Source organism: Plectropomus leopardus, chromosome 17 (genome assembly GCF_008729295.1).
Source record: "Plectropomus leopardus isolate mb chromosome 17, YSFRI_Pleo_2.0, whole genome shotgun sequence".
Classification (NCBI taxonomy): Eukaryota; Metazoa; Chordata; class Actinopteri; order Perciformes; family Serranidae; genus Plectropomus; species Plectropomus leopardus.
Genome location: NC_056479.1, coordinates 23,079,895 through 23,096,479, shown reverse-complemented (window position 1 = coordinate 23,096,479; position 16,585 = coordinate 23,079,895). Strand labels below are relative to the sequence as shown.

The 16,585-nt window shown below is 38.7% G+C and overlaps 2 protein-coding genes across 2 annotated transcripts; both read left to right on the top strand.

Moving 5' to 3' along the window:
* Positions 1-7,410: 7,410 nt before the first annotated feature.
* LOC121957199 (protein phosphatase 1 regulatory subunit 27) lies at positions 7,411-9,831 on the top strand. Its single transcript, XM_042505730.1, has 3 exons — positions 7,411-8,149; positions 8,284-8,434; positions 9,381-9,831. Exons 1-3 carry the CDS (start codon positions 7,708-7,710, stop codon positions 9,499-9,501), a joined length of 714 nt encoding a protein of 237 aa, XP_042361664.1. The 5' UTR covers positions 7,411-7,707; the 3' UTR covers positions 9,502-9,831.
* A 1,537-nt stretch (positions 9,832-11,368) lies between these two features.
* Positions 11,369-16,370, top strand: mcrip1 (MAPK regulated corepressor interacting protein 1). Its single transcript, XM_042505098.1, has 5 exons — positions 11,369-11,457; positions 12,174-12,267; positions 12,483-12,601; positions 15,406-15,510; positions 15,597-16,370. The coding sequence occupies exons 2-5, from the start codon at positions 12,260-12,262 to the stop codon at positions 15,659-15,661; spliced, it is 297 nt and encodes a 98-aa protein (XP_042361032.1). The 5' UTR covers positions 11,369-11,457; positions 12,174-12,259; the 3' UTR covers positions 15,662-16,370.
* The last annotated feature ends 215 nt before the right edge of the window (positions 16,371-16,585 follow it).

Below are 16,585 nucleotides of genomic sequence, written 5' to 3'. Positions count from 1 at the left end.
CAGTGTTTACCGTCCTGTGATCCAGGTGTGTTCGTACACTGTTCCTGTTGTCACCCAGGGGACTGCATGTGCGCAGGTCAGCAGGGTGGTTTCTGAGAAAAGGGGCAGCATTTTTGTAGAAATATACTTCCAACAACCCGTCAGAAGTTCAGCGTTTTCTGGACCCATTGTGCTTTACTTAAAATTCTTGCTAAGAGGCCTAACAAAGCTGCGAAGCTTCAGTTTGTTTATGCATTCACACGGATAATTCAAACATATGACTTGTGTTACACTGACCTTTTAAGACAATGGGGTTTATGAGGATGCATTTGTGGCAGGATAGCGCTGCGCTCCCTGCCGTGAGGGGCAGTGTGGCAGACAATTGCGCATCGCCTATAAATGGACCAGGTCGGACCCGTCTCGTTCTTTCCGCTTCCTCTTCCTCCTTCACGGAGCCGACAGCGTGTGTGGTGGCGTCTCGCTGGTTTGCAGGTTAAATCTCCAAACAAAGGTATGCATGCTCTGTGTCTCCTCGATCTGCTCAAGTTATTCTGTGTTGTGGGCCTGGCGCTTACCTCAGTTTCGCTCCGTCCGGCAGCGCGGTGTTACCTGGAGCCGAGCTGTCTCCCTCGGGGCAGTGTGTGTGTGGTGCACTCTCTGCGGGTAAGATGCTCAGTTCTCTGTTTTTTTATATATTATGCTGTCGATGGTCGGGTGAGGTGTACTGATTTGTTTTCTCCCGGCTGTCGCTGCTAGAGTCTGGGGTGTGCGCTTCCTCCTCCTGCCTCGGTGACATCTCTGATCCTGCTCTCCGTACGCGGCCGTCACGCGCCGCTGTGAGCCTTGCTGCTGTCCTGGCTCTTTATGTGTCCTGGCTCTTTATGTGTCCTGGCTATTTCTGTGTCCGGGCTCTTCCTTTTGGCCTGGGTTTTGTTTTCTTTTTTTAGTTCATCTTGGCTTCGGCGTTGTTTCGGCTCATGGCTGACCCCCTCTCGTCCATTCTGCGGGGGTAACTGTCCTCCGTGTGGCTCTTCGTGGGACTCCAGCCGCTTTGACTCGGCGCTCCGGGTCGGCCTGCATTTGACTCTCCGATCCGGTCCTGTTGACTGCAGTCAAAGGCTGTGGCAACACAGCCTAGCCAAAAGTTGCCAGCGTGCGCCCAGAGGGGCGTCCTAACTTTTATTGCCACAGAGCCACACCCACCAAGACTGTTTTAAATTAGAGTGGCAGACATTTATTGATTATTTTTGGATTATTATTGTGTCTCAGTGTTATATTGGATTTATTGTTTGAATTTATTTGTTATTTCTTTTCATTGGATTATTATTGCTTGAGTTTCTGTTATATCGGATTAATTGTTTAGAAATATTTCTTTTCTTGATTTTGATAATTTGCGATTTAGTATAGTTTCTTTTGGCTTTGGGGTGTTATTTTTGATTATGTTGTGTGTGAGGACTGCCTTGATTTTATGGTTTTAATATTGTTTTCTTCCTGTTGACAGGTGCTGAGGCCCAGAGCGGCAGCGGTTCCCCTGGTGGTGGTTCCTTTTTCACGTTTTGGTTTGCAGTGTCACGGGTGAAGTGTAGTTTTGGATCCCTCCTTTTTTTGTTACCGCTGTCGTGGTAAGCCCCAGCCCTGTCCCTTATTTCCTTTAAGTGGCTCCTCACATCATTTCAACATCTTTTATGTTGATTCATTTAGTCTGTTACTCAGTTAAAAATAATTGTTTAATAAAATATATTTTTATAATTGGAAATCACGCTCTCGTCCTGTGGAGTTATTTTGACCTGCGTGCCTTGTTTCAAATCGAAAACTGGTAACTTATGAAGTCCTGTTATATCCTGGGGTGAAAGCCCCCAGGTGGCGTTGTCAGCAACCTTTTGATTCCGCTCGCCTTGCCACACATTCATTACATGCTATACACAGACAAGATGCTTCACAGCTCTTATTTTTAGGTGGTGGAGTCACCAACCTTCCTCCTACCTGCATCACGCGAGTCCGCTGGGTGTTAGGGAATGCATCGTGGTCTTTTTTGTATCATGTATAGCCCGGTGATAAGCCTCTGTGACAGGTTGCTATTAAAACTGTCTGAACTGCTTGTCCCTGAACACCTGGCTGTGCAGCGCCGACGTCCTGTAGTAAAGAGACAAAAAAAGCTCACTAGTCGACACTGTTGACTTGATAATACTGTAAGTCAGCAATGTCATCGTCTGAGTTCACAGTTGTCTTTGACCTAAAATATTCAACTACACTAAGGGGCTGTTTACACAGCAAGGAATCTTGCATGAAACATTACACTTTTGTTGTGGTTTGGCCTTTCGTTCACATGACAACAGCTTTTTTTCAGTAATACATGATCACTGTGTTGTTTGCATTTGATTTTATTGTTGTTTATTTGCTGCCTTGATTTTATCTTTTGCTTTTCTGGAAAACACTTTGTAAACTTGTTAAGAAAAGTGCTACATAAATATAGTTTATTATTATTATTATTGTAGTAGTAGTATTATTATTCCAAAGTTACCGACAACTACTGGCCTGGCATGCATATTACAGCATTTTTGGCTGTTTTTGTAGTCGCGTATACACTAGTATCGTTTTCATAATGTTATTATAAGAATGCAGGTTTTTTTATGCAAAGGAAAGACTTTCCCATTTTTAGCGGGGTCGTTCTCATCTAAATGTGGCCCTAAAACACTTTGTGTGAGTGCGGTGCCACAAAATTTGCTTTTGATCCAGTACGAAATAATAAATCACAGAAATCGATAGTGATACTTTTTCATTATGAACAGCAGCTAATGTATCATGTAGGAGCGAGCCATGTGTCATCATTTATGAGGTGACTGTATTATTGATATGCTGCTTGTGACTGTGCATGTGAACATCATGCATTATTTTATCAAGAGAATCTGTTCGCAGCAGCACAGAGACACAGACTGTCTGACATGTTTAAAGATTTAAGCTGCGGTAGGCAGAAATCTGAAAAAGGCTGAATTTGAAAATAGACCCTCCTTCTGCAGCTCTCCCCTCTTTATGCTAAACCTCGTCCACCACGTGACTATGAGCACATGCTTCGTACAGTGTCTCAGTGATTTATTTGTTCTTACATTTTTTTCTGTCTCTGAAACACTTCGTTGATATTGACACGTGTTTAATTGCGCTCATTGTCAGACTCACTTTTGAACTTTTTTCTTTGTCAGTAAGTCCATCTTCCTTTCTTGGGATGCTTTACAGTGCAGGCAGTTGTTGCTGTTGCTGAAATAGAAACATTTTCTGCAGGATTCTCTGCCTTTGAATCAGACTTTCTCTGAACGGACGTGCATCTGCATTTATAGAACAACCAAAAGGGACACCTGCTCTCTGAAATGACCTGTGATTGGCCAAAGTCTTACGTAACATGATTTTTTAAAGCCTGAAAACAGAGCCACGAAGGTGCAGAAGTCTTGTTTCCACTCAGTCCACCTGAATAAACTATCTCAAGTTTATGATGGGATTTTTTACGCCCAAGTTAAACTGCCTACCCCAGCTTTAATGTCAAAGTTAATTCATTTCATGTTTAAGCAGACTACAGGTTATCATGCATTTATTGTCTTGAAACTTTTAGTTTTATTTTATATTGTGAAAATCTGTGGTATTTACATTGTTTATTATAGATTTTAGTCTTTAGATTTATATTGATAAAATAAAGGGCAAAATATGTTCATGACCAGAGAAAACTTTGTGTGATGTACATCTCGTTATTAACATTTAGCAGAGACAAACTATTTTATCCATGAATGTACGGTAAATGCATGCACATATCTAGCGGGGAAGCACATTGCATGAACCAAGTAGATTGTTCATGTGCCAAAAATGTGATTCAACATGATTTTTACTACTGACGCCAGTGTCGATGCTCAGCTGCAGCTACCACTGAGGACACTGAGGTCATGTCCTCTCTATTTTTTGCTTTATTTTCAGGGAATGCGGGGGCTTTAAGAGCCTGTGGGGACTTTACATTCAGCCATTAAAAATTAATACTTGGTGGATATTTTATAAGCTGATTCCTGCACTTTTTGGTCCCAATATATTTAAATCTGACTTATTTTAGAGAATGCAGAGAAAATTTTAGTCCTTGCAGTTTAAAGAGAGCTCAGCAACTAAATTAAAACGCTTTAGATAATAACATTAGGAGATTTAAAAAGAATACAAACAATATAATAACTTTAGTAACTATAATATGTATTACTCAAATATGAGAAACATGCACTTTACTTTTAAAATGGATTGGAAATGGATTAAATATAAATATATTCTAGAAAAACATACATGCAACCATATAGAATAATTCAGAAAGTCACACTGAGGGAGGCGATAACACGCTGCAGAAGTGCGACTTTATTACTGTTAATAATCGTCGTTGCTATCATTATCGTTGGCAATGTTCCACACACCTGAATGTTTTCAACTCTGACTTCTTGGTAATTTGACAAATCGTAACACACAGGGCTGTCTGGGGCTATCTATAGCAAGGTGCTGTAACCCATGACACCTCTCTCTGGCATTTGTCCAAAAGCAGGCCTGACTCTGAGCTGTAGCGAACAAACATTTTCCACATGCTTAAGTTTCTTCTGCTGAGGAAGTCTCCGTGGAGAGGAGTGAAGGGAAGCTGGAGGGAGTAGCGCCGGCGCTCAGGGACGCCCCTGCACCCCCTCACTACCATATAAGAGACTTTGAAACCTGATAGCAGCTTCTAAAAGTCGCTTCCTCGAGCTGTGAACATTCAAATACTCACTTCAATTTGTCTAGACATTAGCTCTAAGCCTCTGCCCCCTGTCCCCCCCCGTGCAGAGACCAGTAGTGCAGGGAGGTGATGGATAATAATTTGCAGTGGCATTTAGAGCCGAGGTCAACTCTTACCATGGCAGAAATTAATTGATCCTTTCCTGCTGGGATAATCATGTGATCAGCCTTTGTGAATTTGTAACACACATAACTGGAAAGAAAACGGCCATAAACAGTGTATCATATAGTGAAAAAACAAACAAACCAAAAACGACAACTACAAAAAACTTTTCTCAGTTATTTTCTCAACTGTGAAACAAAGTTATCTGGAGATTTTCTGTATTTTTAGCGTCATTTTCACACAACTATTGTAGGACAATTTTGAAGATTAATATGGCTGGGCAGATGCATTTAAAGAGACAGTTTCACTGGGACCCTGTTTTCCTTTGTTTTTGTGTCTAAGTGACTAAATGGGAACGATAATTTTGGAAACTGGTCCAGTATTGAGCAAGAGGGCCGCAACCGGCAGTGGCCAGAGAACTATACAATTTAAGAGATTTATAGAAATCATTCTCCTTTTTTCTTTTTTTTTTCTTTTTTAATTTTCTCAGATCATTTTCTTGTTCTTTCCTTCTTTAATTTTTCTTTCACATTTTTGTTTTGTTGTTGTTTTTGTGATTTTCAATACTGAACACGTTTAAAAAAAATGTTTTTTTCAATTAGTCAGTTAAACAAAAATGTGGTAAAATATGGTCCAGTTTGCAAAATACCAAACTTACCTTTTAAAGTGATTAGTGATGTTAATAAAATAGATAAATAATATGCTATGTAGAATTTGCAGCCAAGTATATGCAATAGCTGCTAATTACAACAGAGGGGATCAAGTTTTGAAGCAAGGTCATATCTTAAGTGGTTGGAGTTGTGGTGAGAACTAAAACCTGAGGATGGCAGTTAAGCTATTTCCTCTGTTACATTGGCAGCATCTGTGAAATGCTCAAGACCTCTTCTAAAGGTTTGTGAACCAGTTATAACCAGCTCCGCCCATCATACAAGTCTGTCTGCAGACAGCTGGTGCAACGTTACAGCAGCATTCACACGCACCGCATGTCACTCAGAAAACTGTTATTCCACATTTTCAATATTAAATTTATAAAGGCTTAAAAAAAAGAAAGAAAAATGCGATTGATAGGATTTCCATTCATGAGAAACACAACATTTTTTTTTGCTCTGTGTGCGTCAGTCTTGTTCAGGAGGGCAAAAGTTCAGTGATGTAAATAGCTGCGTTTCTGGCAACCATGTGACTTTTCAGTGGCATTTCAAGAGAGAGGTTATGTTTAGTGGCTTTGCCCTCTCAGCTGGTCACACAGAACCTCCTCAGTGGTTGAATTTTATTGGTGTATCTAGTTTGAATGTAAAGGGCAAGCAATGACGTGTCACATGATGGACATGCGGGTCAACGGGGAACACGAGAAGGACCATTACGTCAAGATCTCCACTTTATTATGAAAATGTTTGTTTTTCAAATCAGTTACTAAAGTCTCTGGTCTAACTTGAGGTTATATTGCAACATAAAGTTTGACGTAAGCAGACAAATAAACAACACATGCCAAAAAGAAATCATGTGCTATTCCTGTTTGCTGTTGTTTATTTGCCCTGCAGGACATCCAGAACCAAAACAACAAGATCCACAGAAAACTGATGCATGTAACAGCTTGCAATATCCGTAAATAGGAAAATAGCTGAGTCTCTTGTGAGTTTAGTCTCACTTTTCTGTCAATATGTGTCTCTGAACCCTCTGAAACCTCAGCAAATTGGCTTGATTTTTTAAAAAACATGGAAAGAAGCAACTAAAGAAAAAAGTACCCAAAAATTGGCAAAAAATAAGTAAAAATTCTAAGAAAATTACCTGAGAATTTGCACTCAAGAAAACGAAACTAAAAAGGAAATAACTTGAAAAAATGCTGTCATATTATGATAATTATGTAAAATATTTTGAATGTGATTAATATAATAATTATATATTACATTATTAATAATATAATGATATCTAATATAATTGTTCCCTAGCTTTTTACTTTTCCCCCCTAGAAAATGTCTCTTGTTTTTCTTTTTTTTTTAAAGAATTTTCTGAATCAGTACATTTCTTGCAATTAATTTCTGTCCAAGTTGCTCATTACTTTTTTCTCCATGTGATCGAATGTAATTGAACCAATTTGTTCTTTTATAAAATTTTAGAAAATTTAATTTTTTTCTACCTTTTTCTTTAAATAATTTTTCTAAGACAATTAATTTGTTGCAGTTTATTGAACATTTCTTTCCAAGTTGCTCATTGCTTTTTTTCTCCATGTGTTTGAAGGAAATCGAACCCATTTGCTCCGGTTTCGAAGGCTCTAATACTTGTGAAAGGTGTCTGAGAGCATCACAACAAAAGTGACGTTTATCCAGGTTTCAAAGGGGTTGAGTGTTTATGTGGGAAGACATAGGTCTCAGAGGGAACATTTGGGTTGTCAACATTTTTATGAGGGGTGGGTGCGGTGTCAGTCGGCATGTGACTGCACAGTGGGAGGACTCATTTCTAAGCTGAAGTCACTGGATATTAGGCCCTAAAATAGCCCTACAGAGGGTATATAGGGGTCCTCTCCCACTTTCCCCCATCAGACAACGGTTTTGTGCAACTGCAAACACACTGTGCAAAAGATCATTTCAAATTCAAGTGGGAGAAATTCACAGCAGGAGAAAAAAAGAGGACCATAAAAGCTAAAGAAGGGGATTTGAGATTTGTAAAGTGCTTGTATTCAGCAGGAGGTTCTCCAGCTGGGAACTAAAAGGAAAAGAAGCAAGCGAGGAGGCAACTAAAAGGACGCAGGGCGAAGGATATTGCTCTTTTATTGGATTGCTTGGATTTCTCGGTTTTCCTCCTCCTGGGCTGACAGCAGAGGAGGAGGCCAAGCCGCTGCCGCCGCAGGGATGAAGTACAACTACCATATACCAGTGTCAACGTACACACGCAGCTCACAGTACACGCCAACATATCACACACCCACCTACTACACCCCCTCACATTACACACCAACTACACCGCACTACACGTCCTCATACACCTCCCCGACAAAGTACAGCTCAACACAGTACAGCTCGACACACTACACCCCGTCACAGTACACGTCCACTTACAAGGCGGCATCGACCTACATCCCCTCGTACAGCAAAGGGTCACGATACAGTTCAACTCAGCGCACACAAGCGCAGGAGAAACCTGCACCTGTCATACCTGTCGCACCTGCAAAGAGAACTGTGCACTTCCCCAATGACATCGTCTTCCAGGATATTGTGAGGCGAGGAGATTTGGAGCAGATTGGTCGGTTCATGAGAGCGAGGAAGGTCCGTGTGGATACGCTCTTCCACTCAGGTGAGCAAAGTCGCCGCTTTTTTCGTCACAATGTGCAGCAAATTTGATTTGATATTAGAAATAATGCCGACCAATGAGGGTTCGAAACTGTTATGATGTCAGCTGACGATGTTTGTACTGACTGACGTGTGCAGGTATGGCAGCACTGCATGAAGCCGTGCTAACAGGAAACATGGAGGTGGTGAAGCTGCTGGTGAAATACGGAGCTGATGTTCACCAGAGAGACGAAGACGGCTGGACGCCACTTCACATGGCCTGCAGTGACGGCTACCCAGAAATTGCCAGGTAGCACATGACCTTCTAACCTTTTTGACCAATCATGCTTACTTTTTCCGCACACTGATCGCAAAGAGTAAAGCATGAAAGACTTAATCATTTGCTGCATGTTTCTCAGCAGTAAAATAAAAGTTAGTTTTAGTATTGAGCAGATTGACATGTATGTGAAACTACAATCAAACTCTGCACATTTTCCAAGAAATCTGCTCACCTCAAATATCCCTTGTAGAGTAATATGAAGTGAAGGGATCATAATAACCTTACTAAGACAGGGATTATCTGGATATGATGCAACAACAGAGTGTCAGGGCCCAGTCGAAAAACAAACAGGATTTAAAGACTATAGTCTGGACTTTATTCTCATTAAATTATGTGTATTCTCGTAAACTATGATTTGGGTTTTTTTTAAATAGTATGGCTTTATTCTTATTAAATCACAACTTTATTTTCGTAAAATTGTGATTTTTTTTCTTTATTCTCATTAAATTACTACTTTGTTCTTGTAAATTACAATTTTTATGATGAAACAGTATGACTTTCTTTTCATTACATTACGACTTTGTTCCCGCAATATTTTGTTCTTGAAATAGTGATGACCTTACTCTCATTAAATTATGACTTTAATTTCAGCATATTACTTTTCTCGAAACTTTGACTTTTATTCTTGTAACATTATGACTTTACCTCCAAATCTTAGATTTTTTTTTTCTCAGTGTAGCATTAATATTTCATCGTAGGTGGTTTGGCTCTGAACAAAGACAGTAGGCAGTGAACAACACCCCTGAAACTGTGACATAATTCACCACAAAACACAGGAATACAGAATACTGCAGATTAAAATATGGGTGAAGCACTGGAGAATGTATTGTGTTAAATGTTTTTTTGATTATGAAATGTCTTTTTTAAATATCTGAGAGCCTCTGTTTGACAGTAAGCTGCTTCTGTCTCTGCTCAGGTATCTGCTGTCGATGGGAGCGAGCACAGAGGCCGAGAACGAAAGCGGAGAGAAGCCTGCAGACCTCATCGACCCAGACTGCACAGAGCTGCTCAAACTGTTCGAGACGGGCTGCGTGTGATCAGGCACTAAATGTACCCAAAGAGAGAACAGACAGCTGAGCAGACACCGATAAAACACATTTAACAGCATGAAACAGTGCAATACCGAACAAACTTGTTACAGGGTAGAAGAACATAGTTCGGGCCTGTTACTGATCCTGTAAAGCAAGGCGGAGGTGCTGTTTGTTTCTCTTTTTTTAAATTATTATAATTACAGCTTCAAAGTAATACTCCATAAGGCTGTATTTATATTTCTGTTTATGTTATTTTATTTAACTTTCATTTTTGCATTTGTGTATTTTTCATACTGCCGGTGAGTATGAAGCAAATATCTCCCTCTCTTCATCTTTAATACCAACAATGGTCCAGTGAAGAAAAATTAGATTAATATATATCTTTTATATCTTTAGCATTTCAGTATCAGCAAGTATTCTTTCAACTGTGCTAATATTAAACAGTTACTTTTTAAGTAGCTGGTTACACTCTGTTTACTGTGTATTGAATTTACAACACAGAATTTGGGCCGAGATGTTTGTGTTTTACAGTCTGAGTTATGAATCCTCACTGCTGGGCAGAAAGAGGATCATCCATATTAATAATTGATACTTCATTGATGGTCAGAAATCATAAAACATTAAGTTCATGCTGTAGAGGCACTTTTACCGCTGCTTTTTTTTCGCTTATGTATTGCTGTTGTTTTCTGTAGTAGAAGTATGAATGTCAGCAATGAAAGTCTTATAATTTTCTCCTTGATAATTATTTTTGTACGTTTTCATAAATAAAGACGCCTTTTATAAATTAGTTGCCGTTGTGTAGTCTGTGAATGAAAAGTGAACACATCGGCATTTTCATCACCATCACTGCAGCGTGAAGCTCTGTTACCTGGGATATGCATGCCCTTAACTTTAGCCAGGTTTTGCTGCTGCTGTCACATTATTTGTAAATGATAACAAAAATATATATACTCATATTTCTGGTAATGTATCCAGGCATGAAGGGAAAATGGAAATACAGTAGCAATTGTAGTACCAATGAAAAAATAACTGTAATGTTTTATTTTTATTAGAGAAGACAGATATACATATATATATTTAAATTATGACAAATTAAGTGGAAAAAAATATGTTGTAAATCAACTAGTGTACTAAATGTTGGTGTATTTATTCATTTTCAAAAATATATCACATCAGTAGATAAGGAGCGCCTGTTATTATTATTATTATTTATCATTATTATTATTATTATTATTATTATTATTATTATTATTATTATTATTGACTTTATTATTATAAATTCTTTATAGTTTGATAGTTGTGAGTTTATAGAAGTGAGAGCATAGATCCATTTTCAGCCATCCTGTATGTATAAACATTGTTAATATAGTACAGGATTTCCTGAGATGTGCATGCTCCTTATATGGTGTGGTATAATGATTGGGAATGTAAATACAGTACCCATAACAGTAAGAAAAAACTGCCATGTTTTACTTTTATTAAAGAAGATGGATTTATTTATTTATACATTGTTTTAAAGAAAGTAATGGGAAAGTAAGTGGAATTATTTTTATAATATTTTTATAGTGTTATACCAGTGGATATGAACTGTCTTGTTGTTGTTGTTATTATAATAATTATAATAATGATAATTGCAGTCTGTGTTATTGGTTTGTTCTTCGTGAAGTTTCTCTGGGTGCACGAAAAGTGGCGTATAAAGAATTGGTATTATTATTATTATTATTATTATTATTAGTAGTAGTAGTAGTAGTAGTAGTAGTAGAAGTAGTAGTATTGGCTGCAAAATTAAATGTATACTGCGGTTGTGAGAGCATAGATGTATAATAAAGAAAGATGAGAGCCGTTTTTACTTCCGTGTCTTTTTCCCGGAAATGATTGGTTGGCATTGGCAACGTTTTAGCCAGGTCTAACGGGCGTACACAGTCTCTGAATAAAGAAACCGAAAGGAAGGGTTACGAAAAGGTTTGTTAAATATTTAAACAGTGTGTCCTTTGCTGTGCACCTTGAAAATTTTGTAACTGCGCTAAGTGTCTTTCTAACAAATATTTTGGAGCAGTAACGGTAGCAAAATATTAGCTAATGAAGCTAACGTTACGACAAGACAATGTAAATCGCTAGCTTGCTAGCTGGCTAAAGTTAGCTGAAATTATTGTGTCAGCAAATCTTTAGGTAGCTGTCCAGGACATAGCTATAGGGGGACACGTGTCCCGATAAACAGACACATATGTAGAGAAAATAAATAGTCTTGTTCGTGTGATTTCACCAGCGGTTAATGTACTGGGTCTGGCTTAGTAGCCTGCTGCTAACAACACTGAAGCTACTGAAGTAAGAACGTAAACAAAAGCCCCTTGGCTTGCTAACGTCAATATTTGCTCACTTTTTTCCAGATGCACAGCGTACCGTAGCTATATAGAAATTATATTACGTTAGAAACTGTGAGCTAACAACCCCGGTAATGTTACTTTACTTGTCATAAGTCTTCAGATGCTATAGTTTATTGTTATTGACTAATAAATAGCTAGCAAAATTAACTGTGGGCTAACTTAACCAGCAGTGTCACTAGTTAACTGTTTCAGATAGTCTGTTTGGAGGTAAATATTGGCATGTGTTATGTTGTTTCGAAACTGTCTTCTTAGATCATGTGGAGATGCTAACATGCCACTGTTGTTTATTGTAAGAATTCAGCTGAGGACTTCTGAAGCTTTTTATTTTTCAAATCCACTCACCATAGAGGAGCGAGGAGCGAGTACAGACTGCAAACAGAATGACCAGGTCTGTAACAAGTTGTGGCAATTTAGTGCTGATGCACAAGTACAAATTCAAAGGTGTTAATGTAATTTATGTAAATGAAACTCTAGTTATGTACTTGCTTTGTGCTTGAGACACAGTAGAATATTATTTTGAAGTTTTGAGTAAACAATGATCAAAAGACTTACAAAATGACTGTCTACTGTGCTGCTAATTTTGCTGTTTTTATTATTGTGAAGCTCATCTGCTCCCAGGATGGTGAATAGTTACAAGAGGACTTCAAGCCCCCGATCCCCTACTAACAGTGGGGAGCTCTTCACCCCGGCACATGAGGAAAATGTGCGCTTTATACATGATAGTAAGTACACCTTCTAACACTGATATGTTCAGTTTATTTCAAAACAATCTGAACATTTATTGTTACCTATCAGAAAAAAATGATTTCTCAGAACTAATTGTGTTGTCCAGGTTTAGATTTAGGGTGTTTATTTCCTGTATACTATTGGCATTTGCAGAAACAACAACAGAAAAATAAACGTTGGCCTGTTTAGATCTGTCATGTAGAAATCTCTGAAACCCCTTTATTCTTTCTTCACATCCTTTTTCACTACACTTAATTTAGGTGGGTGATTATTGATTGGTCTATTCATCTATCACAGGCACCTCCTTATTTTTTATAGCTACTGATACAATACAATTACTTCAGCTGAAGCTCAGCAGTAAACCAATCGCGGCCCCAGAGATTAATGCAGGCACTGAAGTGAACTGAAGAAGTACACTATTTGCTTTTCGTCAAAAACCCCGATCAAATATTTAAAAGTGGAGCCTGTGATATTTATCCAATGCACTTTTTTGGCCATATGTAGTGAATATCTCCTTTCAGTCTGCCAGCTGTCCGTTCTGTGTGCGCGCTGAAAACACTGTCCTGACTCTGTAAATGGGAAACCAACAAAGTGGCTCGGACAGAGACATACAACACTGGCGTGCTGTGCTCGTGCACGGGACATGGGAAAGGCCATGGATGTTCAAAGAGGGAGTGGGATGGTAAAACTCAGCCTCTGAAGGAGCACATGAAGGGAGGGGTGTATTTGTTTGGGTGTTGAGTTCAAATATCAACAACCTCTCTCGACTGCACCTTTAAGCAGAAATTCCTTTTGGTCACTTTTGCCATTAACTGTAGAATACCATAAAAGTTGAATATGTGCATCTGTTACAGTAATTTATATAGAAGGTTATTCCAAACATAACATTGTAACACAGTGGACTCACTTCATTAAACAGTTTATATGCCCAATGTAATGTGAGGACATGAATTGTAAATAATAATGGCATTACAACAGTTCCACCTGTCAGCCATCTTTCCCTCTCCGCTGTACAAGAAGCCACACGAAACACTCTCATTCTCGACAATGAGTGAAACTCAGTGATTAATCTGTTTTCATTGTTTGCAAAGCTGAAGGAACCACACCTTGTTTATTGTGGATTTCAAAGGTGCCCTGTGGAGTTCTGTTGTGTTACTCACCAAATCTCGTCACTGTTTCCATTGTGTCATTACAGCGAGATTCTGTGAGTAACACCAAATCTCATTGTGTGAGTCCTTGAGCTCTAACAGATGTGTTGACAACATTTCTGTCCTCAAAAAACTTTTGTATCTTGGCGTGTTACTGCCACCTGTAGATCAGTGGGATAATGTGAAACCATTAGTTTGACAAAGCATCTCATCACCTGTGAGTGCACGCTTGCACGTGAGTCCTTCTGCACAGGACAAATAATGACACAGACACCCACATGCCAAAACGTTATAACTAGGTCTACACACCTTATTTGATTTCACCCTTCTTGTGTGGGTACTCCTTTATCATTGCCAAAGCTTCCTCTGATGATGGATAATGCCCACAGCTGCTGCTTTATTATGTAGCCACATTTTCTTTGCAACAACTCACAAAGAAAACTCTGGTCTCACTTTTTGCCATATTTGTCATACTTTCTGTACCGAGGCAACCAATCACAGAGTAGACAATCTGCCTCCTTTTTACATCAGCACACACATGGCCAGTGTGCATAAATGATCATGAACAGAGATTATACAGTGCTAAAGTTCTTGCGTGTACGGAGATCTTTTCTCTCTTAAAGTGCAGTTTTTAAATGAAATTATAACAGTGTGCACTATATTCCCAAGAATTGTTTTGAGGCTCAGTGGTGCAGACCGAAAATGAATGACTTATCGGCGTGGTTAGCTTTAGTCCGATGGCACAGGGGATAAGTAATTTAATTATCTGCGTTCAAACCTTTTTTCACGCTGTATATTAAAAACTTAAAACGAAGTGAACACAACAAGGAGAGGATGTCTGAACAAGCTGTATATATTTACAAAATAGTAGTACATCATGAGCAAAGTGTGTATAATTCACCTCTTCACTTAATCTTTCTTGGCTTTGAGAAACATTTCACCACAGCATAATTCTCCTTTCCCATTTGCCTCCTGGCTCAGTTGAGAAAAAAGTGAATATATTTGGCTGTGAGTTACACAGTTTTTTTTTATTTTTGGATGATGGTACTGTGGTCGTTAAGCAAATTTATGATCGTCCTTGCCTTTTCCTCGCTGCAGTGATTTAAACCTGAAATCCCCTATTCTGGCAGTGAGAGTAAAAACAACAACACTTTCGACATGATATACATCTATTAAATGAAAATAAATTAAAAACTGAGGGAATTCATTGTCAGAGAACCTTTATTTTTCAACAGAAACAGTAAAGTTTGAGTAAAACAGATTTGTATTTGTCTTCATTTCTGATGAAGACATTGAAACTGTAGTGAAAGGTGGTACAGTGTCATTATAAGTATCAAAAGATCATTTTCCCTGTATATATTTGCTAAAAACTGTGTGCGCAGCGCAGAAAAAAATCAGCTAGACTTCTTTTCTCTAGATGCTCCGCAGCTGATTATGGATGCTCTAATAACATGGGCAAAAAAATACAACGGGTTATGCGATGCACACTTGCTGCTCACGCATGCAGTGTGTGAAACTGTTAAATATGTCTCACCGTCTTTAAGTTGAACCTCCTCTTCAGTCTGCCTTGTCCTGCTATTATTACTAATCTACAGGGAGGGATAAGGTTTTCTAAATGTAACGAAAGCACTGTTGTCTTTACTCTTTCGCAGCCTGGCAGTGTGTGCTCAGAGACATCAGATCAACACAAAATAGTGAACGTAATGACCGTGGACCACAGGAGTATGTGGAGAAGAACCCAAACCCCAACCTACATTGTAAGTTATAGTGTAATTTAGTAGTGAAGTGGATTTTAATTTTAGATCACTAAAGGTTAACAACTCTTTTCTGTCTGCCCTTGCAGCTTTTACACCAGTTGACCTGAGTGACCTCAAGAAACGCAACACACAGGACTCCAAGAAGTCCTAGTCTTTCTCATGATGGTCCAGTCGCTTCTTTCCACCCATTATCCTCGAGAACTTTTCCTCCATCAGCCAGAAAGTCAGCCCTGTTGGCCAGTCTAGCACAGAATGCCAATCTTGTTTCTCAACTCTGGACCATTGCAGCCCCATCTCTTTCTTTGCCCTCTACGACCGACTAAGAAGAAAAGAACCGGGACTCCAGGGAGCACGAATTCTCTCGTCTCTTGGTTCATGTTTTTTTCTAGTCACGAAATCTTCACATGTACATTCTTTATGTGGATGGGACTGATGCAAACTTTCATCAAAATTTGCTGACATCTGATGCTGAGGTACAAACTGTGGACACACTCCACAGGACACAAAAGACTGCAGTCTTAAATACAAACCTTGTTTTCTTTACTACTGCTACTTATATGACTTTGGAGGAAAATGCGAAAGGGCTGACTTCTATTTTTATTTTATTTTTTTTTAGTTTATTTTGGAGGATAGTTTGATCAGTAAATTGTAGAAATAATGAGATGGTCACATTGGATAAACACTTTACGGGCAAGTTTTGGAAGCCAAATGCAATGTAGAAGGCCAACATTTTTATTATAAATTTTCTTGCCCTCAAACGGACTTTACTAAGTAGAGACCTCCCCCAAGTACGCTGCCCTTGGTTAATCCCCATCCCCTAAGCCTTGAAACAAAATGTTGAATAAAGGACTTTTACAGTACTCCTGCTTGTATTGATCCTACATACATACTGTATCTTGAATTTTACACTGGTGGGAATTTCATAAAGCCAGACAGAGAATAAAAGATCATGCTTTTTTTCTGGTTTATACTAATTTTAGTGATTTTAGAGCTGTGGGAAGTAATTGTTTCCATTATCAATTACTTTCTTGATAACTGAGTAATCACTTAAGCCATACCTTATTAGAAAATATTA

Excerpts from the sequence above, each read along its gene's own strand:
- mcrip1 (XM_042505098.1), top strand. Across the intron at positions 12,602-15,405 it reads TGTGCGCTTTATACATGATA|CCTGGCAGTGTGTGCTCAGA; the intron begins GTAAGTACACCT and ends ACTCTTTCGCAG. Across the intron at positions 15,511-15,596 it reads CCCAAACCCCAACCTACATT|CTTTTACACCAGTTGACCTG; the intron begins GTAAGTTATAGT and ends CTGCCCTTGCAG.
- LOC121957199 (XM_042505730.1), top strand. The coding sequence starts at position 7,708 with ATGAAGTACAACTACCATATACCAGTGTCAACGTACACACGCAGCTCA. Across the intron at positions 8,150-8,283 it reads GGATACGCTCTTCCACTCAG|GTATGGCAGCACTGCATGAA; the intron begins GTGAGCAAAGTC and ends TGACGTGTGCAG. Across the intron at positions 8,435-9,380 it reads GGCTACCCAGAAATTGCCAG|GTATCTGCTGTCGATGGGAG; the intron begins GTAGCACATGAC and ends GTCTCTGCTCAG.